At 43.3% G+C, this 20693-nt stretch overlaps 3 protein-coding genes and 1 long non-coding RNA gene across 4 annotated transcripts; 3 read left to right on the forward strand and 1 right to left on the reverse strand.

The window, feature by feature from the left end:
• The first annotated feature begins 21 nt into the window (after positions 1-21).
• Positions 22-3739, forward strand: LOC135516032 (ADP-ribosylation factor 4). The gene is made up of 6 exons (XM_064940003.1): positions 22-233; positions 975-1055; positions 2077-2186; positions 2396-2467; positions 2755-2880; positions 3062-3739. Exons 1-6 carry the CDS (start codon positions 167-169, stop codon positions 3146-3148), a joined length of 543 nt encoding a protein of 180 aa, XP_064796075.1. The 5' UTR covers positions 22-166; the 3' UTR covers positions 3149-3739.
• Positions 3740-4314: 575 nt separating this feature from the next.
• Positions 4315-6601, reverse strand: LOC135515441 (ragulator complex protein LAMTOR4-like). The gene is made up of 4 exons (XM_064939106.1): positions 6542-6601; positions 6197-6280; positions 5975-6092; positions 4315-5852 (listed from the first exon to the last, which is right to left on the reverse strand). Exons 1-4 carry the CDS (start codon positions 6599-6601, stop codon positions 5755-5757), a joined length of 360 nt encoding a protein of 119 aa, XP_064795178.1. The 3' UTR covers positions 4315-5754.
• A 296-nt stretch (positions 6602-6897) lies between these two features.
• LOC135516034 (V-type proton ATPase subunit F) lies at positions 6898-10639 on the forward strand. The gene is made up of 2 exons (XM_064940007.1): positions 6898-7162; positions 9604-10639. The coding sequence occupies exons 1-2, from the start codon at positions 7005-7007 to the stop codon at positions 9803-9805; spliced, it is 360 nt and encodes a 119-aa protein (XP_064796079.1). The 5' UTR covers positions 6898-7004; the 3' UTR covers positions 9806-10639.
• Positions 10640-11300: 661 nt separating this feature from the next.
• On the forward strand, positions 11301-15619 carry LOC135515334 (uncharacterized). The gene is made up of 3 exons (XR_010451790.1): positions 11301-11506; positions 15408-15464; positions 15554-15619. It is a non-coding gene; the product is annotated as an uncharacterized LOC135515334 (long non-coding RNA).
• Positions 15620-20693: the final 5074 nt, after the last annotated feature.

Below are 20693 nucleotides of genomic sequence, written 5' to 3' on the forward strand. Positions count from 1 at the left end.
TCGTCTGTGAATAAAGTTATGTGAAAGCGATGACGTCATTTATTCCGCGTTGGCCTGGACGTGGCATCTGAAAAGACTGCGAAAGGAAAGCTGCACCCACTCACTGGTTACAATAAACAGCTTTGGTTTTCTATTTAAGTATCGTCGTGCGGAGCTCTTTCACAACATGGGGCTAACAATTTCGTCGATATTTTCCAGGCTTTTTGGCAAAAAACAGATGAGGATACTTATGGGTGAGCAATCCTTTTATCAACCTGGCTGCTAGCTAACGTTAGCTAGCTTAGTGGGACGGGGTTGCCATTATCAGGGATGTACTTTTGCTTTTTGTGAAATATTATAGTTAAGTGAACAGGTAGTTTACTATGTCTCTCTATTTGTCTTGTAACGTGAACATTACTCGTTTTGAGAGCAATCGGAGTAAGAACAGACTAGCTAGGATAACACTCAGGCTTAGGCAGGAAAATGGATAGCTATTTGTGCTATTGCACAATAATTACTGGTAGTTTGTTCACTTAATACCAACGAATGGCTTAGTTACGTCACATATCAGGACTATTCAAGTTTGTAGTTGTCGTGACCTTTTTATAATGGGTCCCTAGTTTAATACAAAATATCTAGACTAATTTACATCACTCTTACCATAACTTGTCCACCTGTGTGTGTTAGCCTATATTTTGGGGTTGTGGGTGCTGCTCCTAATTTGAGCTGAAGGCACAGTTGTTACCCTATATATTTATATACGTTGTCCAAATCATTGCAGTTTGACAGCCGCTGATGGAAAACTAAGCACCCTCTCTGTCAGCTGTCAGAGGGATTTCATTTGACACAAGATAGACCTCTTGTAATAGCTACATATCTCTTTCATGAAGTTGCAGTACAATATGTTTGTCTTGCTTGTTTTTTGTATGGAAAATACGTAACCTATCTGGGTTTATTATGATTGGGAGGTTTGACCTTACTATTTTCTTCTGTAGTTGGTTTGGACGCTGCTGGAAAGACCACTATTCTCTACAAACTGAAGCTGGGGGAGATTGTAACCACTATTCCAACCATTGGTAAGAAAATCTCAGAGCCAAAGATGGATAGATCTCTAGCATACACAACCATATGCAAAACATGGGCCTTCTCAACTCCTGGCACTGTCTTTAAAAGCATCTCCTCAGTAATCTGATATTAAATGGGGGACTTGCTTTCTCATTAAGCTTGTGAGCAAATTATTAAGATTTCTTTTGATGTCTTGTTCTGGTGACTGACGTAGCATGACACACACTGAGCCCAATCTTTGATGCCATGGTAATCAAGTCCAATTGTTCACAGATGTAGGCCTACCCTGTTTAATGGTTATGGAAATGGACATTAAGGTCCACACAGAGCTGTGCACTCGACAATTTAGTCTGTCAAATTTAAGAAAAATATATATTTTGTGACATGACGGTGAGGTATAGAAGTGAATGCTTTTATGACTTTCATGACCATAGTTCTGGGCACGGCAGTCTAAGGCACTGTGTCTCAGTGCAAGAGGTGTCACTAAAGTACCTGGTTCGAATCCAGGCTGTATCACATCCGGCCATGATTTGGAGTCCCATAGGGCAGCGCACAATTGGCCCAACGTCGTCCGGGTTTGGACGGAGGAGGCCGTCATTGTAAATCTGAATGTCTTCTTAACTGACTTACCTTGTTAAATAAAAAAATACAATTTAAAAAAAGAGATGGCAACACTGCCTCCATGCACCAGAGCTGTTGGGGCTTGCTGGGTGAGGGGGCTCTTTAGATGGAGCAGATTGGTTGATAAATGTCTAAACACCTAGTCAAGGTAAGTAGGGAAGAAAATAATGGTTTGTCCAGACAAAATTGGGTCACCATTCCATCGTTTTTCAATTTGAGCTACCGGTAGTAGTTTACTCCTATTGCAAATTGGTTTTAATTAGCTTATCATTTATACAGAACCTTAATTTCTACCATAATGATCTAGACCGGAGCTGTTTATGCTGGTAGAGGTCAGACTGGTGATACTGGATCTAGTCTCTGTGTGAATTCCTGTTCCTGATTCTCTCTCGCTCTTCGGTGACTGAGCAGGTTTTAACGTGGAGACTGTTGAGTACAAGAACATTTGCTTCACCGTGTGGGATGTGGGCGGTCAGGACAAGATCCGCCCCCTCTGGAGGCACTACTTCCAGAACACACAGGTATGATACACACCTGTGACAGCAGTGACTTACATCAGTGGTCATCATAGCATATCTTTGATGTCTTAATTCAAATATACAAATAGTGGTAGAATCAATGTGTCAGAATGGACCCTGTCAAAAGAACCTCTTGTTTATCCAAAAAGCTAAGTGAATATGTACAGTAGACAAAATAACAGAAGCCTGACCTTTGAACCTTGACTTCACAGGGCCTTATCTTCGTAGTGGACAGCAACGACAGAGAGAGAGTAGCGGAGTCGGCAGAAGAACTGTCTAAAATGGTAAATGTTGCATACATGTCTATTTAAGCTACTGTTTTTGGTCAAGGAACAATACTATTTTTGTGTTGGCATTTGCAGTATTTCTGTGAAAAGGAACCTAAAATGAGCTCATGGTTGGCATGGGCAAATAAACATTAATTCAATGGCAAATTATATTTATATAGTTGCCATTGTGACTGATCATTGACACACACAGCCTTCTGTGGCCTATGGTTTCCCATTGACAATGGCCACCTGCATAAATGTTTGTCCTCCTAACCAATTCTCTCATTTATTTCTCTCTACAGCTGCAGGAGGATGAGTTAAGGGAGGCAGTGTTGCTGGTCTTTGCAAACAAACAGGACCTGCCCAACGCTATGGCAGTGAGCGACCTCACAGACAAACTGGGCCTGCAGAGCTTGCGCAGCAGAGTTGTGAGCATCTCTCTCTTTCTCACTATCACTTGAACAGTCCTTCCAAAGAGTTGTACAGTAAAATGTATTTCTGACCAGATAAACATGTGGTCCATGTAGTATACCTGTGGCTTTGCTGTTATTCATATGTATGACATTACTGGCATTTATGTACAGCAACTCATTATGTCTCTCCTTCCAGTGGCATGTCCAGGCTACCTGTGCTACCCAGGGCACTGGGCTATACGAAGGACTGGACTGGTTATCCAACGAGCTGTCGAAACGCTAAAGAATGGAGAAATCGCAGGACCGAAGCGAACGAGATATGAACACGCGAGCAAGAGTAGAAGGGGTGCAGGCTGAGCATTACATCAATGGAAAAAAACTGCAACTTTTTAAATTCAGTGTGTCTGTCTGGTAGAACTTGCAGTTATGGACTTTGCGATCAGTTCCTGTTCTGAAAACCTTTTTATCATTCTTCCCTTTTATTCCCATTGCCATACATGCAGATGTTTTAGACTGTTTCTTTTCTTTTTGCCACCCAACTTCCTCAACAGTAAAATTGTTTTTAAGTTGCATGTTTTAAAAAAACATAACAAATAGATTCACATGATGGTTGTGTTCTGTTGTTGATCATTGTGGAATGGAAGGGTGGGCCACTAGATTTTTTTGGGGGGGGTATTGGGATACCGGGAGTTTGTTGGAAACGGTATATGGAGCTGTTTCGGGTGTAAAACCCCTATGGCCTCCCCTGACTCAGTCATTCCAGAGATCTGAACCTGAAGGCCAGTTCCATTCCTAAACAATGTGAAGAGTGCAGGACCTTCAGTCATTTCAAAGGCCATTATGATGCAATAAAATGTTATTTTTCTTTTCTCAATTGTTGAAACATTGTCATGTCTTCTCTGATTGGGTGAGGTGGGACATAGTTGTTAATGAAGGAATGGAGACCCTTGAATGTATCTTCATAACAATTTTAGCCTAAACCTGTTCAGTGTTTTTGGACAGTAAGCAGAGTGGATTCTCTAATTAGGTTTGTCAACAACTGATACTTTATGAAAAGTCAATTGCATCTTGCAGGGGAAAAACAAGTGCTTATAAAAACAGTTCCATTCCCCTCAGAGGTGCTCTCACTTAATCTTCAGATTAAAATCGTACTTAGATATGCATGGTTTGCATTAACTTTTTGGTCGACCTGACCAGAGCTGTAGATTTGTTCGGTGTGCTATTTATATGCTTCCCCTTCCATTTAGTTTTTGCATCTTGTACTTTATAACAGCTTAATATTTTCCGTTATAGAAAAAATATTTCGCAGCAGTTTAAAACGCTACAAATGATTCTCTACACTAGCTGGTTTTGTCAAACTGAAATTAGGCTTACTTAACTTTAGCAACCAGGAAATGGCAGAGCAATTTCAGCATCGTACAGCATTTATAAACAAGTTCAAAGCATGTGGCTGTTTAAGCAAAGCTTTATTTGGAGGTAATCAAATAAAGCCCTGAATCTCCCACACAATTTAACATGCCAAGACAATAGCTCACGATAAGTCATTGCATGTGTATATACATTTGTACCGATAGCAATTACATCGCAACATTGCACACTCATGACACTTAGTTCAGGTTAGAAAAAAACCAGCACAGAGTTACCCCCCAAAAATATACATTTCCATCCAGCCACATTCAGTAGGGCACAACATTACTACATAGAAATGTATTAAGTAGAACAGACATGCTTCTGTTCTATTGAGTATTTAAAGATGCCAGCTCTATCCAAGGTATTTCTATCTGCAACATTCAGAATGTTAAAGAAAACGTTGGGGAGCATTCAAACTAAATGTGTGCTGATACTATAAACTGAATAGATTGAATTCCAGTCTAACTGCCACACACAAACCGACAATTCATTTGTGTCACACCACAGCACTATTCTGTTTCATTTCTCATTACAAAAAGTTAACAATTAAGATTACACATGCAGTTTGATGCCTATTGTGGCCCATTCAATGTGAATTCTTCAATATCTATACTGAACAAAAATATAAACCTAACATGTAAAGTGTTTGTCCCATGTTTCATGAGCTGAAATAAAATAACACACAAAAAGCTTATTTCCCTCAAATTTTGTGCACAAATTTGTTTGCATCCCTGTTATCCCTACATTTCTCCTTTGCCAAGATAATCCATCCACTTGACATGCGTGGCATATCTAGAAGCTTATTAAATAGCGTGATCATTACAAAGATGCACCCTGTGCAAGAGACAATAAGAAGGCCTCTAAAATGTGGACTTGTCTCAACGCGATGCCACAGATGTCTCAAGTTGAGGGAGCCTGCAATTGGCTTGTTGACTGTCCAACAGAGCTGTTGCCAGAGAATTTGATGTTAATTTTTCTAGAATAAGGTGGCTCCAACGTCGTTTTAGAGGATTTAGCAGTACGTCCAACCGGCCTCACAACCGTAGACCACGTGTAACCACGCCAGCCCAGGACCTGCACATCCAGCTTCTTCACATAGGGCATTGGGGGGTGCTGAGGAGTGTTTCCGTCTGTCATAAAGCCCTTTTTTGGGGAAAAACGTATTCTGATTGGCTGAGCCTGGCATCCCAGGCTGCACCCCTGCCCAGTTGTGAAATCCATAGATTAGGGCCTAATTAATTTATTTCAATTGACTGATTTCCTTCTATGAACTTTAACTCAGTAAAATCTCTGAAATTGTTGCATGTAGCATTTATATTTTTGTTCAGTATAACTTCATATGTACTTTCTTCTGTTGTTCTGAAACCTTATAGAAATAGGAATGGAACAGTTCAGTGGATTACTGAGTCCCTGTCCTGTGTGAGTGCGTTGATTGGAGTGGTGGCCTTCTTCCTCCCAACCAATCTTCACTACACGGTTCTACACCACTACAGGTTCCCTATGGTTGTTTTGACGTTTCACCACAAATACCTTCTGACCAGACACGGTCACTGTGTACACATAGTCCTCGAGCATGACTGTGGAGAAATCAAACACAGGGAGGTCTGGTTAGTGGCATGATGGGAGCAGCAATACTGTGTGTGTGTGCGCACGCATGTGTGAGTGACTCTAGGACCCAGGTGTGCGTTGTCTGACTTACCTGACATGCGTTTGAAGGGCGGCTCAGCAACACCCTGCAGTCTGAAGCGGCACGCTGTCCGCATCATCTGCATTATGACCCCCGCTGTGTGCTCATCATTCTCCAGCTCTCCTGCAGACTGAGAGAAGGGAATAACAGGGTAGTTGGGAATGAGATGGAGTGGAAGATAGGCGTGCTGCAACAGGGCAGGACATGTAGGTGCGCATGTTTGTGTGAACATACCGCCAATACGCCATCCTCACTGATCACCAAATAACCCAGTTGATCAGGGATCCTCTCCAGACCCTGTGTCAGAGTGCTGGTAGTCTAAAACACAAACAAATGACATGCATGGACATATGTTAGGATCTGTGGGAGAGATACAGTTATCTGCCACCACACACTGTTTAAGGCTCTAAGGAGAATACCTTTGCATCTGCTTTTGTCAACAGTAAAGATGGTCACAAAAAAATCAGTGTTTACAGCTAGCTAGCGAGACATCGAAGCCAGAAAACTATCAAGCGCACTACAGTACACAAAAAAATAGGCTACAATGTAGCCGCTACAACAGTATGAACCACTAAATACGTTGCTTTTACACAATGCAGAGTCGCAGTAAATCAGAATATAAGCGTTTATACTTGCCATGTTCACTTGTTTTGCCCTATGAGTAAGCCTGTCTGCTGCGTTTCCTCTCTTTCTTCACGTGACTTCATCAGCTGACGTGACGTCACGTCATTCCGATATAGATGGATTTTGTCCTTTGTGAGGCAGAAAACAAAAACCACAACTTTTTTTTTTACAAAACTATTCAGGGCTATTCAATGTATTACATTTTCATTGAAAGACAGTCATTTTTTCCTGCTCGCCATTTCATGATAAAACATTTTTATAGACCAACAGATGGCACTATCTGCGTTTTGTAATAGCTGACGTTTCCGAAAAACTCCCAAATGCGGAAGTACTAGTCAGCTGACAGCTTCGTGATTCAGAGAAGGATAAACATCCAGTCATTGCTTGTTTTTGCTATTTTATCTTGTATAATTAAATAATGGCAGGGCGAGGTAAATTAATTGCCGTCATTGGTGATGAAGATACGTGTACCGGGTTCCTACTCGGTGGCATTGGCGAGCTGAATAAAAATCGTAAACCGAATTTCTTGGTGGTCGAAAAGGAGACCAGCATCGCAGAGATAGAGGAGACCTTCAAGTAAGTGTTAAGTTATAGCTAGCTATCTAGAGTGGGTATAATTTGTGGAACGTCCCAACAGGAATATGTTCCAAAAACTTCGTAAACAACAAGATTACCAACAAAAGCATATAAAGTTGTATAGCGGCAGAATAAAATAACGGGTGGGCTATTTCATTAAATTTATTTCTGAAAAATGTCTGTCCTCACTCTGGTAGCCTATGGACTAACATTTTTAAGAATAAGCTACGTGGTGAGTTGATGCTTATTCGGCAGATAGTTAGCGAGGTGAATTGATCATGCTACTTTGTATGCGTTGTTTTGTTTCATGACTTAAATGTTGTGAAGATGATGCACTTGGGACGAACGACAGCTGAGATGATTACAATTAATGTTTTAGGACCAAAGACTGCGGGATATTTTGGATGATCTGTCCCCGACCGAAGGTGCGCCCGTGTATTTCTGTTGCCAGTGATGCCATAAACAAGGGAAATAGAAAAAATGTTTCCAGTGTGCGTCAGATATTTCTGTGTCTGATGGAGTGCAGTACAAGTTACTTGACTTTTATGAAGACCGTGATGAAACTGCAAATGGCATACATCAAGCTCTGATGAACTATGTGGAAAACCGTGAACTGGATATTAGACACATCACAGCCTGTGCAGCAGATAATGCCAATGTCAACTTTGAAAAACACCACTCCGTTTACCAGTTATTGAGCAGTGCCAACAATCGCATTCTGAAAGATAATTGCCCAAATCACATAGCTCATATTGCCTGCAAGTATGCCTGTGATAAGCTGTCAGTGGATGTTGAGACAATTGTTTTAAAGATCTACAGCCACTTCTCAGTATCTGCTTCCCAAAGAAGTTTTTGCCTTTATTGACATTGAGTGGCATGAAGTTATGCGACATGTTTGCACACGATGGCTCTCTTCATCCAGCTGTCATTCGTCTCCTGCAAAGCTGGCCAGCTCTTACTTCATACTTCAGGTCCCTTGGGGAGACTTGTCTTGTGGCACCGAAGAGTATGTTTGAGTATGAAGAAAAAACAGAAGCTGCTGAGATTGATCACAAAATCCACCAGTGAGAAGTGGGTGGCAGTTTTCCAAAAACTAGGAAAAGACAACTTGATCAACATGTTCAGGATTGTCTCATTTGTCCTCAGTGTGCCAGGCTCAAATGCCTTTGTAGAGGATTTTCTCTCTGATGACCATTAAATGGTCAGACTCAAGAAACAGATGCAACACAGAGCTGATCATAAATGAACTTCAAATATCTGTGAACTGTGTCTTGTCATGTAAGGACTTCTCTCTGGCTATGCAAAATTACAAAGGAATGCTTGAATCAGTCAAGAGCAGCAAAAAATATCCATGGAAAAAGTAGACTTGGTGAGTGACTCATGCCCCTCTTTTCCTCTTTTACAGCAAAAATAAATAAACAAATGCAAAGGTTCAAATTGTGATTTCTTAATTTATTTTGTTTGTTCACATAAGTTTACATAATTATACCGTTTTAGTAAAGCTATAGACTAAATGGAATATAAAAATGTTTTGCCTCTCCAATTGAATAAGAATATACACTGTATATTCATTCACACAACACTGTACCCACACTGCCGTGGCACTGCACTGTCCCTTATTTGGTAGTGAGAAAGTTGGCAACCCCATCTAGCAAGCAATTCTCATGTGTAACTCTGTTGTTTGTGTCACAATGCTTTGCTCTCTTAGCCAGGTCACAGTTGTAAATGCGAACTTGTTCTCAACTGGCCTACCTGGTTAAATAAAGGTGAAATAAATCAAATAAAAAGTCGCAGCAATGAAGAATTGAGTGAGTGCGCGTTCACACGAATGGGGGGGGGGGGGGGGCAGATTTTTGGCACAACACCGGGTAGGGAGTGGGCTATTTCCTTAAGTTGATTCTGAAAAATGTCTGTCCTCACTCTGGTAGCCTATGGACAAACATTAAGAATAAGCTACGTGGTGAGTTGATGCCTATTCGGCAGCTAGTTAGCGAGGTGAATCGATCACGCTACCAGCTATCTACCTAATTTTGAGATTGAAGATAAATAGCTAAAAGCAGACAAACTGTGAGTTTGTTTGCACACAGGGTGAAGACAGTTGATGCTTCATTGTGTTTGTAATTGCATAGGGGATGTCCGGTGTTATCTAGACAGTTAACACCTGGCATTGAAAATTCTCAGTGCTACACCAAACCGTACCTAACCGGTAACTCCCAGTATAATGGATACCGTGTGTGTGTCACATTTATCTGGTGTTACAACCTGTAGGTCGGTGGTATCATGATTTATGTGTTCCATTAGGCCTAGTTATGTGATATGATTCATCATAACGCCTTCAAATACTGCTAGACAACATACCTTGTTTTTTGTTGTTTACAGACCTGCACTGTAATGTTCAGTCGTCGTCTCTACCTTATTTACTTCTGTCATGCCTCCCACAGGAGTTTCCTGACTCGCAATGACATCGGCATCATCCTAATCAACCAGTTCATAGCAGAGATGATCCGTCACGCCATCGACCAGCACATGGAGTCCATCCCTGCCGTGCTGGAGATACCCTCCAAGGAGCACCCATACGACGCCTCCAAGGACTCCATCCTACGCAGGGCCAAGGGCATGTTCTCCGCTGAGGACTTCCGATAAACACACAACACGTACCCAAAGATGCAGTGTCGCGGTCTGGGCAGGGACAGAGATTGAGGAGGGGGACTTTGGAGACTGTCCATGATCCTAAATTAGTTATCTTGTGCAATGCTATGGAAGGCTGTAAAGTATGCCTGATGGCAGTTTCATGTGTTATCCATATTGACTGAGTCCATAATTGGTCCCCACAGTCCACCTCTCATCTCTTGCCTGGGTCCTGTTCCATCCACCTGGCAATGCACTTTCACCAGCCCGAATGTTGAATTGTTTGATGTAATATTTAGTTTTTCATTCCTTTGCCTGGAGCATTATGGTATTACTATTCATTGACCACATTGATGGTTGAATTGTTTTGCTGTATGCCTTTTCGGGTTATTCATGCTGTTGTATGAAATCTTACGCAGGTACTGTATCTTGTGGTCTCATCCAGTCTGTTTTTCAAATGCTTGCTTCATTTTGTCATAACCTTGGGGAGAGTATGCTTGCATAAGACGTCTCGGCAAAGAATTGTGGTTAGTCATCTGCAAATCATTGAGCGTAACATGTGCCTGTCTGTTCTAACTTCACATTTGTCATTTATGGAAACAGTCCTAATGCCCCTATTTGGATCTTTACAAAAAAACTGCAAAGTAGTATTTCCTCATCTGGTGAAATGTCCAGTATAATTCCACAGGGTACAGCTCAACAGAAAATCCACAAAATTAACAGCTTGAAAAACATGTATGTTAAGCACTGCAAAATGACTACCTGTTGTAATGTATTGTGACAGTTTTAACTTATACCTGTAACAAAACAAATAGATGTTTACAAAAATAAATTATTCTATCCAACCTGTACTGTGTCAGTAATTAATGATAATATCAAGACCAGCACAACTGTCTTAAATGTTTGATGTTAGACAATCGCACAACTCAATCTCACAAAAGCCAAAACAATTCCCTGTACGTTAGCTTGGAGGACTTCATTATTTCATACTGTACAAAGTCTTCAAATTAAATTCAGCAATCCTTCATGCTGATTCTAAAGCCTTATGGTGCTAGTAGCCTGAAGTACAACAAGAATATTACATGTCAGGCATAAGACCCCACTACCAACTATACTTATCTCAAAAGAGATGCTAGCTTTCCTGATGTGACTTGACCAGTTAGTTTCTTTTGGGAAGTGGGGTAAAGTTCACATGAAGCCAAAGTTGAACTTCTCACTGCATAGTTTAGGCAGAAGTGAAGTACTTCCCAGTATCTCTGTGCCAGTGGCACAAACGTAAAGCCCAGTGTATTAACCCTGACAAATAAGATTCAGAGTGGTATCCATGATTAAATCCTTAGACTGAACCTGATGTGTAACATTATTTAGGGGCCTGCACACACGGATGATGTGATCCAACGGGCAAATATTTGAACAACCTTGAGACAGGCCTTATCATTTATCTTGCTAGACATGTGAGTTCTTAAATTTTCTCCCATGTTCTTCAGTGAACCAGGGACAAACACACAAACACAGCTCTGTTCTACTACCTGCACCTTATAAAGATATGGAATGTTGGCCAAGAGGTGCTCCCAGAATGAACCTATCCCTAGACATGGGATCTTTTCACGGACCTAATGGCCCTCCCGGAGAACAGATGATCCCTGCCTGGTCTCTCTGTGTCATCCTCCTGGGCTATGTCTTTGGATTCCCAGTCCCCTTCAACAGCACTCAGAGGTAAGACATCTACCTACCTGTGGAAATAAGAGATTAGAGGTTGTATGGATAGAGTTGTGACCTGTGAGGCATGAGATTTTTCCCCTCTGTAGACAATATGAATATGAGACTCCTTCAACAACACAGTGAGTGTTGGGTTCTAATACTTCAAAAAACTAGGAAGAGTTTGACTAAATGTGAGAATAGTGAGACCAATGAAACAGAGATTCCCTTCCCTTTTCAGTGAGTACATTTATGGGTCTATATTTGTATAGTGTTGAAACCAAATGTTGTAAACCATTTTGAGCGCCAAGTAACCTAGCGGTTAGAGAAACGAGCCAGTTTGAAACCCGGGACTCAAATCCTAGATGCCATTGCCTACCGTTATGCCTTTGAGCAAGGCACTTAACCCCCCACTATAACATCTCCCCGGGAGGCCAGTGTGGAAGCCCCCCGCACTTCTCCAAAATGTATGTGTGTCCTCTCGGAGGGGTTGGGTTGAAAGTGGAAGTACAATTTGGGTTGGACCTTGTGGGCCGTTATTGTTATTGTAAGTTAGCTCTTCATACTCACCATGGCCCCTGAGGGCCAAACACATGTACTTTAACTGTATAAACACTATTGAGTCATGATTGACTCTTCAATCTTGTTTTACCAGATGTGAAAGAACAAGTTTCATGGACTCAGACATTTTTCTAAAATATCTCTTTCAGGGATTATGACCGCACAATACCGTAAGTCTCTCTAAATGTACACAAGTACTGTTACGTTTTTCTTCCGTCGAAGGAGAGGAGGACCAAAATGCAGCGTGGTTATTCATAAACATCGTGACAGTACCCCCCCCCCCCTCCCATAGGGGAGGGTCTGGGTGGGCGTCTGTCCACAGTGGCGGCTCTGGCGCGGGACGTGGACCCCACTCCAGCATAGTCTTAGTCCGCTTACTCCGCGTCCTTAGATTGGCGACCCTCGCCGCCGACCTTGGCCTAGTAACCCTAACAAAGGGACCCACTGGACTGAGGGGCAGCTCGGGACTGAGGGATAGCTCGGGACTGAGAGGAAGCTCAGGCAGGTTGACGGCTCAGGCTGATCCTGGCTGACGTGTGGTTCTGTCAGATCTTGGCTGACTGGTGGCTCTGGCGGATCCTGGCTGACTGGCAGATCTTGGCTGACTGGCTGCTCCATGCTGACTGGCTGCTCCATGCTGACTGGCTGCTCCATGCTGACTGGCGACTCTGGCTGCTCCATGCTGACTGGCGACTCTGGCTGCTCCATGCTGACTGGCGACTCTGGCTGCTCCATGCTGACTGGCGACTCTGGCTGCTCCATGCTGACTGGCGACTCTGGCTGCTCCATGCTGACTGGCGACTCTGGCAGCGCTGGCGAGGAGGAAGGCTCTGGCAGCGCTGGACAGGCGGGAGACTCCGGCAGTGCTGGAGAGGAGGAAGGCTCTGGCAGCGCTGGAGTGGAGGAAGCGCACTGTAGGCCTGGTGCGTGGTGCTGGCACTGGTGGTACTGGGCCGAGGACACGCACAGAAAGTCTGGTGCGGGGAGGTGGTACTGGATAGACCGGACCGTGCAGGCGCACTGGAGCTCTTGAGCACCAGAGCCTGCCCAACCTTACCCGGTTGAATGCTCCCGGTTGCCCTGCCAGTGCAGCGAGGTAGAATAGCCCGCACTGGGCTATGCAGGCGAACAGGTGACACCGTGCGCAAGGCTGGTGCCATGTAAGCCGGCACAAGGAGACGCACTGGAGACCAGATGCGTAGAGCCAGCTTCATGACACTTGGCTCGATGTCCACTCTAGCCCGGCCGATATGAGGAGCTGGTATGTACCACACCGGGCTATGCACCCGCACTGGAGACACCGTGCGCTCCACAGCATAACACGGTGCCTGCCCGGTCTCTCCAGCCCCCCGGTAAGCATAGGAAGTTGGTGCAGGTCTCCTACCTGGCTTCACCATACTCCCTATGTTCCCCCCCAATACATTTTTGGGGTTGACTCTCGGGCTTCCATCCGCGTCGACGTGCTGCCTCCTCATTCCAGCGCCTCTCCTCCTTCACCGCCTCCAGCTCTTCTTTGGGGCGGCGATATTCTCCTGACTGTGCCCAGGGTCCTTTACCGTCCAAGATTTCCTCCCATGTCCAGAAATCTGGATTTCGCTGCTCCTGCTGCCGCTGCCTGTCACCCCGCGGCTTGGTCCTGTTGTAGTGGGTGATTCTGTTCTTCCGTCAAAGGAGAGGAGGACCAAAATGCAGCGTGGTTATTCATAAACATCTTTAATAAAGATGAAAATACAAACAATATACAAAACAAGAAACGTGAAAACTGAAACAGCCCTATCTGGTGCAACAAAAAATCACCCACGAAACACTCAAAGAATATGGCTGTCTAAATATGGTTCCCAATCAGAGACAACAATAAACACCTGCTTCTGATTGAGAACCACTCGAGGCAACCATAGACTTACCTAGACTACTTCACTAAACCACAATCCCATAACCTACAAAAAAAACCTAGACAAAACACACCAAAAAAAGCGCAGAGAGCATCATGAAGAACAAGGAACACACCAGGCAGGTCCGAGATACTGTTGTGAAGAAGTTTAAAGCCGGATTTGGATACAAAAAGATTTCCCAAGCTTTAAACATCCCAAGGAGCACTGTGCAAGCGATAATATTGAAATGGAAGGAGTATCAGACCACTGCAAATCTAACAAGACCTGGCCGTCCCTCTAAACTTTCAGCTCATACAAGGAGAAGACTGATCAGAGATGCAGCCAAGAGGCCAATGATCACTCTGGATGAACTGCAGAGATCTACAGCTGAGGTGGGAGACTCTGTCCATAGGACAACAATCAGTCGTATATTGCACAAATCTGGCCTTTATGGAAGAGTGGCAAGAAGAAAGCCATTTCTTAAAGATATCCATAAAAAGTGTAGTTTAAAGTTTGCCACAAGCCACCTGGGAGACACACCAAACATGTGGAAGAAGGTGCTCTGGTCAGATGAAACCAAAATTGAACTTTTTGGCAACAATGCAAAACGTTATGTTTGGCGTAAAAGCAACACAGCTCATCACACTGAACACACCATCCCCACTGTCAAACATGGTGGTGGCAGCATCATGGTTTGGGCCTGCTTTTCTTCAGCAGGGACAGGGAAGATGGTTAAAATTGATGGGAAGATGGATGGAGCCAAATACAGGACCATTCTGGAAGAAAACCTGATGGAGTCTGCAAAAGACCTGAGACTGGGACGGAGATTTTTCTTCCAACAAGACAATGATCCAAAACATAAAGCAAAATCTACAATGGAATGGTTCAAAAATAAACATATCCAGGTGTTAGAATGGCCAAGTCAAAGTCCAGACCTGAATCCAATCGAGAATCTGTTGAAAGAACTGAAACTGCTGTTCACAAATGCTCTCCATCCAACCTCACTGAGCTCGAGCTGTTTTGCAAGGAGGAATGGGAAAAAATTTCAGTCTCTCGATGTGCAAAACTGATAGAGACATACCCCAAGCGACTTACAGCTGTAATCGCAGCAAAAGGTGGCGCTACAAAGTATTAACTTAAGGGGGCTGAATAATTTTGCACGCCCAATTTTTCAGTTTTTGATTTGTTAAAAAAGTTTGAAATATCCAATAAATGTCGTTCCACTTCATGATTGTGTCCCACTTGTTGTTGATTCTTCACAAAAAAATACAGTTTTATATCTTTATGTTTGAAGCCTGAAATGTGGCAAAAGGTCGCAAAGTTCAAGAGGGCCGAATACTTTCGCAAGGCACTGTATGTTCCTTGGAACAGCACTGACATGGCTCAACGTGAGGAAGATCATTGGTGGAAAGGATTGTTGGTATGCTATAGAAAATATATACTGTTGCAGTTCAACTTCCACTCTGTTGTTGCTCTTTTGCCAACAGGCCTGAGGAGTTGATGCAGAGTCGGAATGAGAGAGACAGCAACTCAATATTACCTATGTGAGTTCTCTTATGCTATTATTCTAAACATAATTTTGCACATGTTCCAATATGTCATTAATAATTTATTTCCCCTCTACTGCACACAGACACAGGTAGAACGGTCCTCCACTCCTTATGGATATAAGGGAAAGAAAACGTCCATTGTAAGTATGTTTTCAGTCAGTCATCATACATTTCATCAGTAGGTGGCACTTTATCTCTGAAAGGAGGGAAGACAAAAAGCATTACAAAACTCTGCATCGTTGATGTGAAATCAATGTTTCCACTGTCCTTCTTGGCAACTCTTTTTAGGCATGAATATTATGTAGCAGCGCCTCAAGGCTGCGTGGTGAGTCTCTGTGCCCTGGGCCATATATTGAACCAGGGCGGGGACGAGATTGCAGGCGGGGCCACCCGAGACCCACATGACAACAGCAAGAGATGAGAGGAAGTGTAACGTGGGGCCTCATACAGGAGTTGCTGGCTGTGCTCTATTGCTCTTAAGCCATTACTTTTCTTTCTCTGCTTTCCTTTGCCATCACTGATCTGGAAGGACAAGAGGATTGAGAGAAACGTTGAAAGATTTAGTCCTGCCTATTGCTTATGTGCAGCACTTGGTGATGGAGGAGAGGACACAATAGGAGAGGAGTTGTACAGAGGGTGTAATTTGTGTGTGGTAAACCTAAAAAGTTGCTATTTATTAAAGACATATTAATAATTGTCTTAATTAATCACTTAAGAAAAGTATCAAATATTTGTCATTGTGTACCGCAGGGCCGGCTCCAGGCATAAGTGACATGCTGTCGTTTAGGGCCCCTGGCCCCCAGAGTCTCAACTGTTGAGAGTTAGAATATTAGAATACACAAGACACAAGATCGAAATGTGATCGTGCAGTCACTCAATTAGCCATGACAGCTAACAATTTTTAGATTGGTAAGTTAGTCTAGCCATGTATCTACATTTGTAGTAATCATGGCCAAATACCGACCCGGCACGCAGGGCACGTAGCCAGGGGCCTGACCTCCAGAGGGACCCCATTGATTTTGTTAGTTACTCTCACTCAGATATAATTAACACGGCATAAGTCATGGCAAAATGTGTAGAATTGACGAAAATTTGCTTTAAAATAGCACATAGCCTGCTGTATTTCTCTCTGCCCCATGGCAAATTGAGTAGAATTGCATAAAAGTTGTTATAATATTGCAAAATGTTCTCTCCGCCCCATGGCCATGCCTAGAACTGCAGGAAATGTACCTTAAAACGTACATTATTGTCTTAAATGTAAAGGGCCCAGTGGTATGACGACATAAACCTATGTTTGGAGAGGTTTCACGAGCGTGCCATAACACCCTCACGCATTTTGGTGAAGGAAAAGTCAAACCTACATCCCATGAAATTTCTCTTGCACATTTAATGTGATGGGGGATTGTATTGGTGCTGAATTTATCCAGATAATAAAAGGATATTCAAAATATTTAATTGTTGTGGGTGACAGTTGCGCATAACCTCAATACGCAAGAAGGCTAGCTGGCTTTTGGGAAGAGCAGCGGACATGGATTCTCAAAAACAGGAGTTTTGGAAGGAGGCTATTTTGAAAGAGTCATTTGTCAGACTAAATGGATTTCAAAATAAAAGGTGGGTGAAAAACGAGGGATGAAACTGCCACAAATCAACGCACCTCAACGTGAAGCCAAACTGGTGAAACGCTGACCAAGAGAAGGTCAAAATTAGAAGGAGGTCAAAAGTAGAGATGAGAAGGTGCTTGTCGATGTGATGCGGCCGGCTTCGGGAGAAATTCTAGCAACATGGTAAAACCACTCATCATGGACTTGGAATATTTAAACATTTTGTACTTTGAAATAGCCTAAATAATCATCACATGCAATGGTGCATACTGTAGAACAACTATTCAGGGGGTAACATCATGGTCCTGCCCAGCTTTTATCTTTACTACAGTCCATCTCCAGTTGTCACGGTAACTGCCCCTGCTATGCTCCCTCTGAATGCAGGCGACATGAACAAGGCCCTCGACCCGATGTACGCACTCAACGCCATTGTGAAAGAGAGCCTCTTCCGCAAGAACGGCATCTTCCCTCGCTCCGCCACCTCAGACACAGTGGTGTGAGGGTGCCCACTGGATCACACAGGCCCCAAGTGACAATACAAACACACCACCAACAACCGCATGGGTTTTAATTTGTATTCATCCTATTTTTGTGAAGACGGAAATGAAGCTGCTAAATAGAATGTGTGAAATAAAAGTGTGGTTCTGGGAGTTTGAGATGGATATTGCCATGTTGGTCTGTGGGCCCTCCCCATGCCCCTCTCCCCTTTCAACACACACTGTCTAAATGATAAAGTAACTCAATTATGAATGTGAAGTAAACCACCAGACACTCAGATCTTTCCCCCTGTCGGGTACGAGGCTATGGCCTAATGTCATTAATCATTCACCTGCAAGATTCATATCGTATTAAGTCCTGCTTTTCACAAGTGGGCAGATCAGCTTCCGTTCACCTGGCTGCCACAGGTGGGCAAGGAGAGTTGGTCTGTAGTCAGGGATGAGTGAACCAACGCTGAGCCAGGACAATAGAGTGGATTCTTTTACATTTGGCTACTCTGGTTACAGGGAGAGAGATTGACGGCCAGACACTGGCACTGCATGTGTAGGGAAAGAGGCAAGCCCACCAGCCCCCTAAATGTATCCCCTCACCACAGTTGGATAGGTAGTCGCCTATTAAAGGCAGACTGTACTGATGTGTCTAACATGCAACATAACAGCGAGCTTTCTCTTTTCCTTAATAATTATATTGCTGCCTGTTCAAACAGCCCTAAATCAGAAAGACCCAGTAAAGCTCTGCTGTGAGTCTATTAGTACAGTCACCACAAGGAGGAGCCCACACCTCACAAGACCGAGCAGTGAGCATGACGGCATGATATGGCAGCTCAGTCCAAAGCCTCTCTGAAAATACATGAATGATCATTCAAAGCAATGTACTGTATGTAACCCAATGGACAAAGGCTGGCATTTATGTGAAATGTAACTACCGTAATTTAGTCCCAACTTATGACTATTTGAATCACAGCACTGACCACCAGACAACAACACAGGGGAGAATGACCTCCAGAGAGTGACACGTTTTTTTCCCAGACTGATCAGTGCCAATACTCTATTGTAACACAGAGTATTAGAGTAGACATTGTCCAAAAAATGTGAGACGTGCCATGGCAATTCACTGCAGTTGGAACTTTACATGAGACGCTCCTTTTATTCCGAGTCTGATGATACTCTCTCTCTCGTCATAGGGCCCCATCAGGACAGCAGGCTGTGCTTAGTCAGATAAATGGCTCTCATTACCCACCCAGACACTCCCACTGAGAGACAGCATTAGCACAGGCAGCCAAATGTCAACACAGCCAGATTCCGAAGCTCTGTGACGGGAGCAGTGGGCATAGAAATATACAAAACACAATTATAAACGCAACATGTAAAGTGTTGGTCCCATGTTTCATTGGCTGAAATAGAAGATTCCAGAAATTGTCCATATGCACAAAAAGCTTATTCCTCTCAATTTTTAGCATACATTTATTTACATCCCTGTTAGCATTTCTCCTTTGCCAAGATAATCCATCCACCTGACAGGGGTTGCATATCAAGAAGCTGATTAAACAGCATGATCATTACACAGGTGCACCTTGTGCTGGGGACAATAAAAGGCCACTCTAAAATATGCAGTTTTGTCTCACAATACAATACCACAGATGTTTCAAGTTTTGAAAGAGAGTGCATTTGGCATGCTGACTGCAGGAATGTCCACCAGAGCTGTTGCCAGATATTTTTTTAATGTTAATTTCTCTACCATAAGCCGCCTCCAACGTTGTTTTAGAGAATTTGGCAGTATGTCCAACCGGCCTCACAACCACAGACCACGTGTAACCACGCCAGCCCAGGACCGCCACATCCGGCTTCTTCACCTGTGGGATCGTCTGAGGGGGTGCTGAGGCGTATTTCTGTATGTAATAAAGCCCTTTTGTGGAGAAAAACTTATTCTGATTGGCTGGGCCTGGCTCTCCAGTGGGTGGCTCTGGCTCCGAAGTGCCCTTGCCCAGTCATGTGAAATCCATAGATTATGGCCTAATGAATTTATTTAAATTGACTGATTTCCTTATATGAACTGTAACTCAGTAAAATCTTTGAAATTGTTGCATGTTGCATTTATATTGTTGTTTAGTATATCATCACTAGAATGGTCAAATTGACTTGAATGAGGATCCCCATGCTACTCTTTCTATTTCTATGGCAGGGGAGCCTCAGCACACTTGGCTATTAGCAGTGTGTTACCCTGTCGCATCTCCCGTTGACCTCGCTGTGACCTCCAAGTGGAGAGTTTCCCAAACAGTGATGGAGCGAGTGTGTCAGAGGATGGAAAGAAAGTGCATAAGTGTTTCCAGGACACTGGCCATGTTTCAGGCTTTTTAGAAGCTTGTAGATGATTATTGTCCCAATCAGTGAGTGAATCGGCTTGTCGTTTCCGATGACAGTAGCCCCCCTATCCTGAAGTGACAAGAAAAAGCCCTTGTGAATGGACACGTGTTTAGAATCAATATTGGAGCCAAATTGGCTAAATTGGAAGAGCCACAGAACTGATTGCTAATGTTTAAAGGTGGGAGGGGTAGAGAAGGTCCCCCCATGGCTTCTTCCAAGTTCACAGGGGAGAAAATAGAGCCAACTGTAAACTGTATGAAGGCTGGCGTGTGGTTTGGTTTCCCAGTCCACCACAGTCCACAGCAGGTTTCCATGGTGAAGTGAAGTCACCACAAAGTGGATTAAGCCTCTTACTGTATTGCTGTTACAGAGCTCTAGACTTGTTCAGAAATTTCTGGAGTAAGAATTTTGTACTGTTTTTCTAATGACTGATTCATCAAATGTTTTACAATGTGAAACAAAAAGGTACTAGAGTGGGTGCTATTGATTCCAACTTGTTTTCTCAGAACCAGAGACAACTATCTGGTTAACCAGAGACCATCTGGATCAGTGGTTGAATAGAGCTCCTTGTCAATCAATTTAAATGACCAATTACCAATCTTCCTGGTCGGTGGCCTATTACTTGATACCATTTTCAAAATTGGTCCTGGATTATTTTTGATTGTTTCATAGATAAGATATTCACATCTCTAGTTCCTCCTGGAACGCTTCCTCAGCACAACAGCACTAATGAAAAAAAATGTAAAAGTCCAGATCTCTTT

The sequence above is a fragment of the Oncorhynchus masou genome, chromosome 27, assembly GCF_036934945.1.
Source record: "Oncorhynchus masou masou isolate Uvic2021 chromosome 27, UVic_Omas_1.1, whole genome shotgun sequence".
NCBI lineage: Eukaryota > Metazoa > Chordata > Actinopteri > Salmoniformes > Salmonidae > Oncorhynchus > Oncorhynchus masou.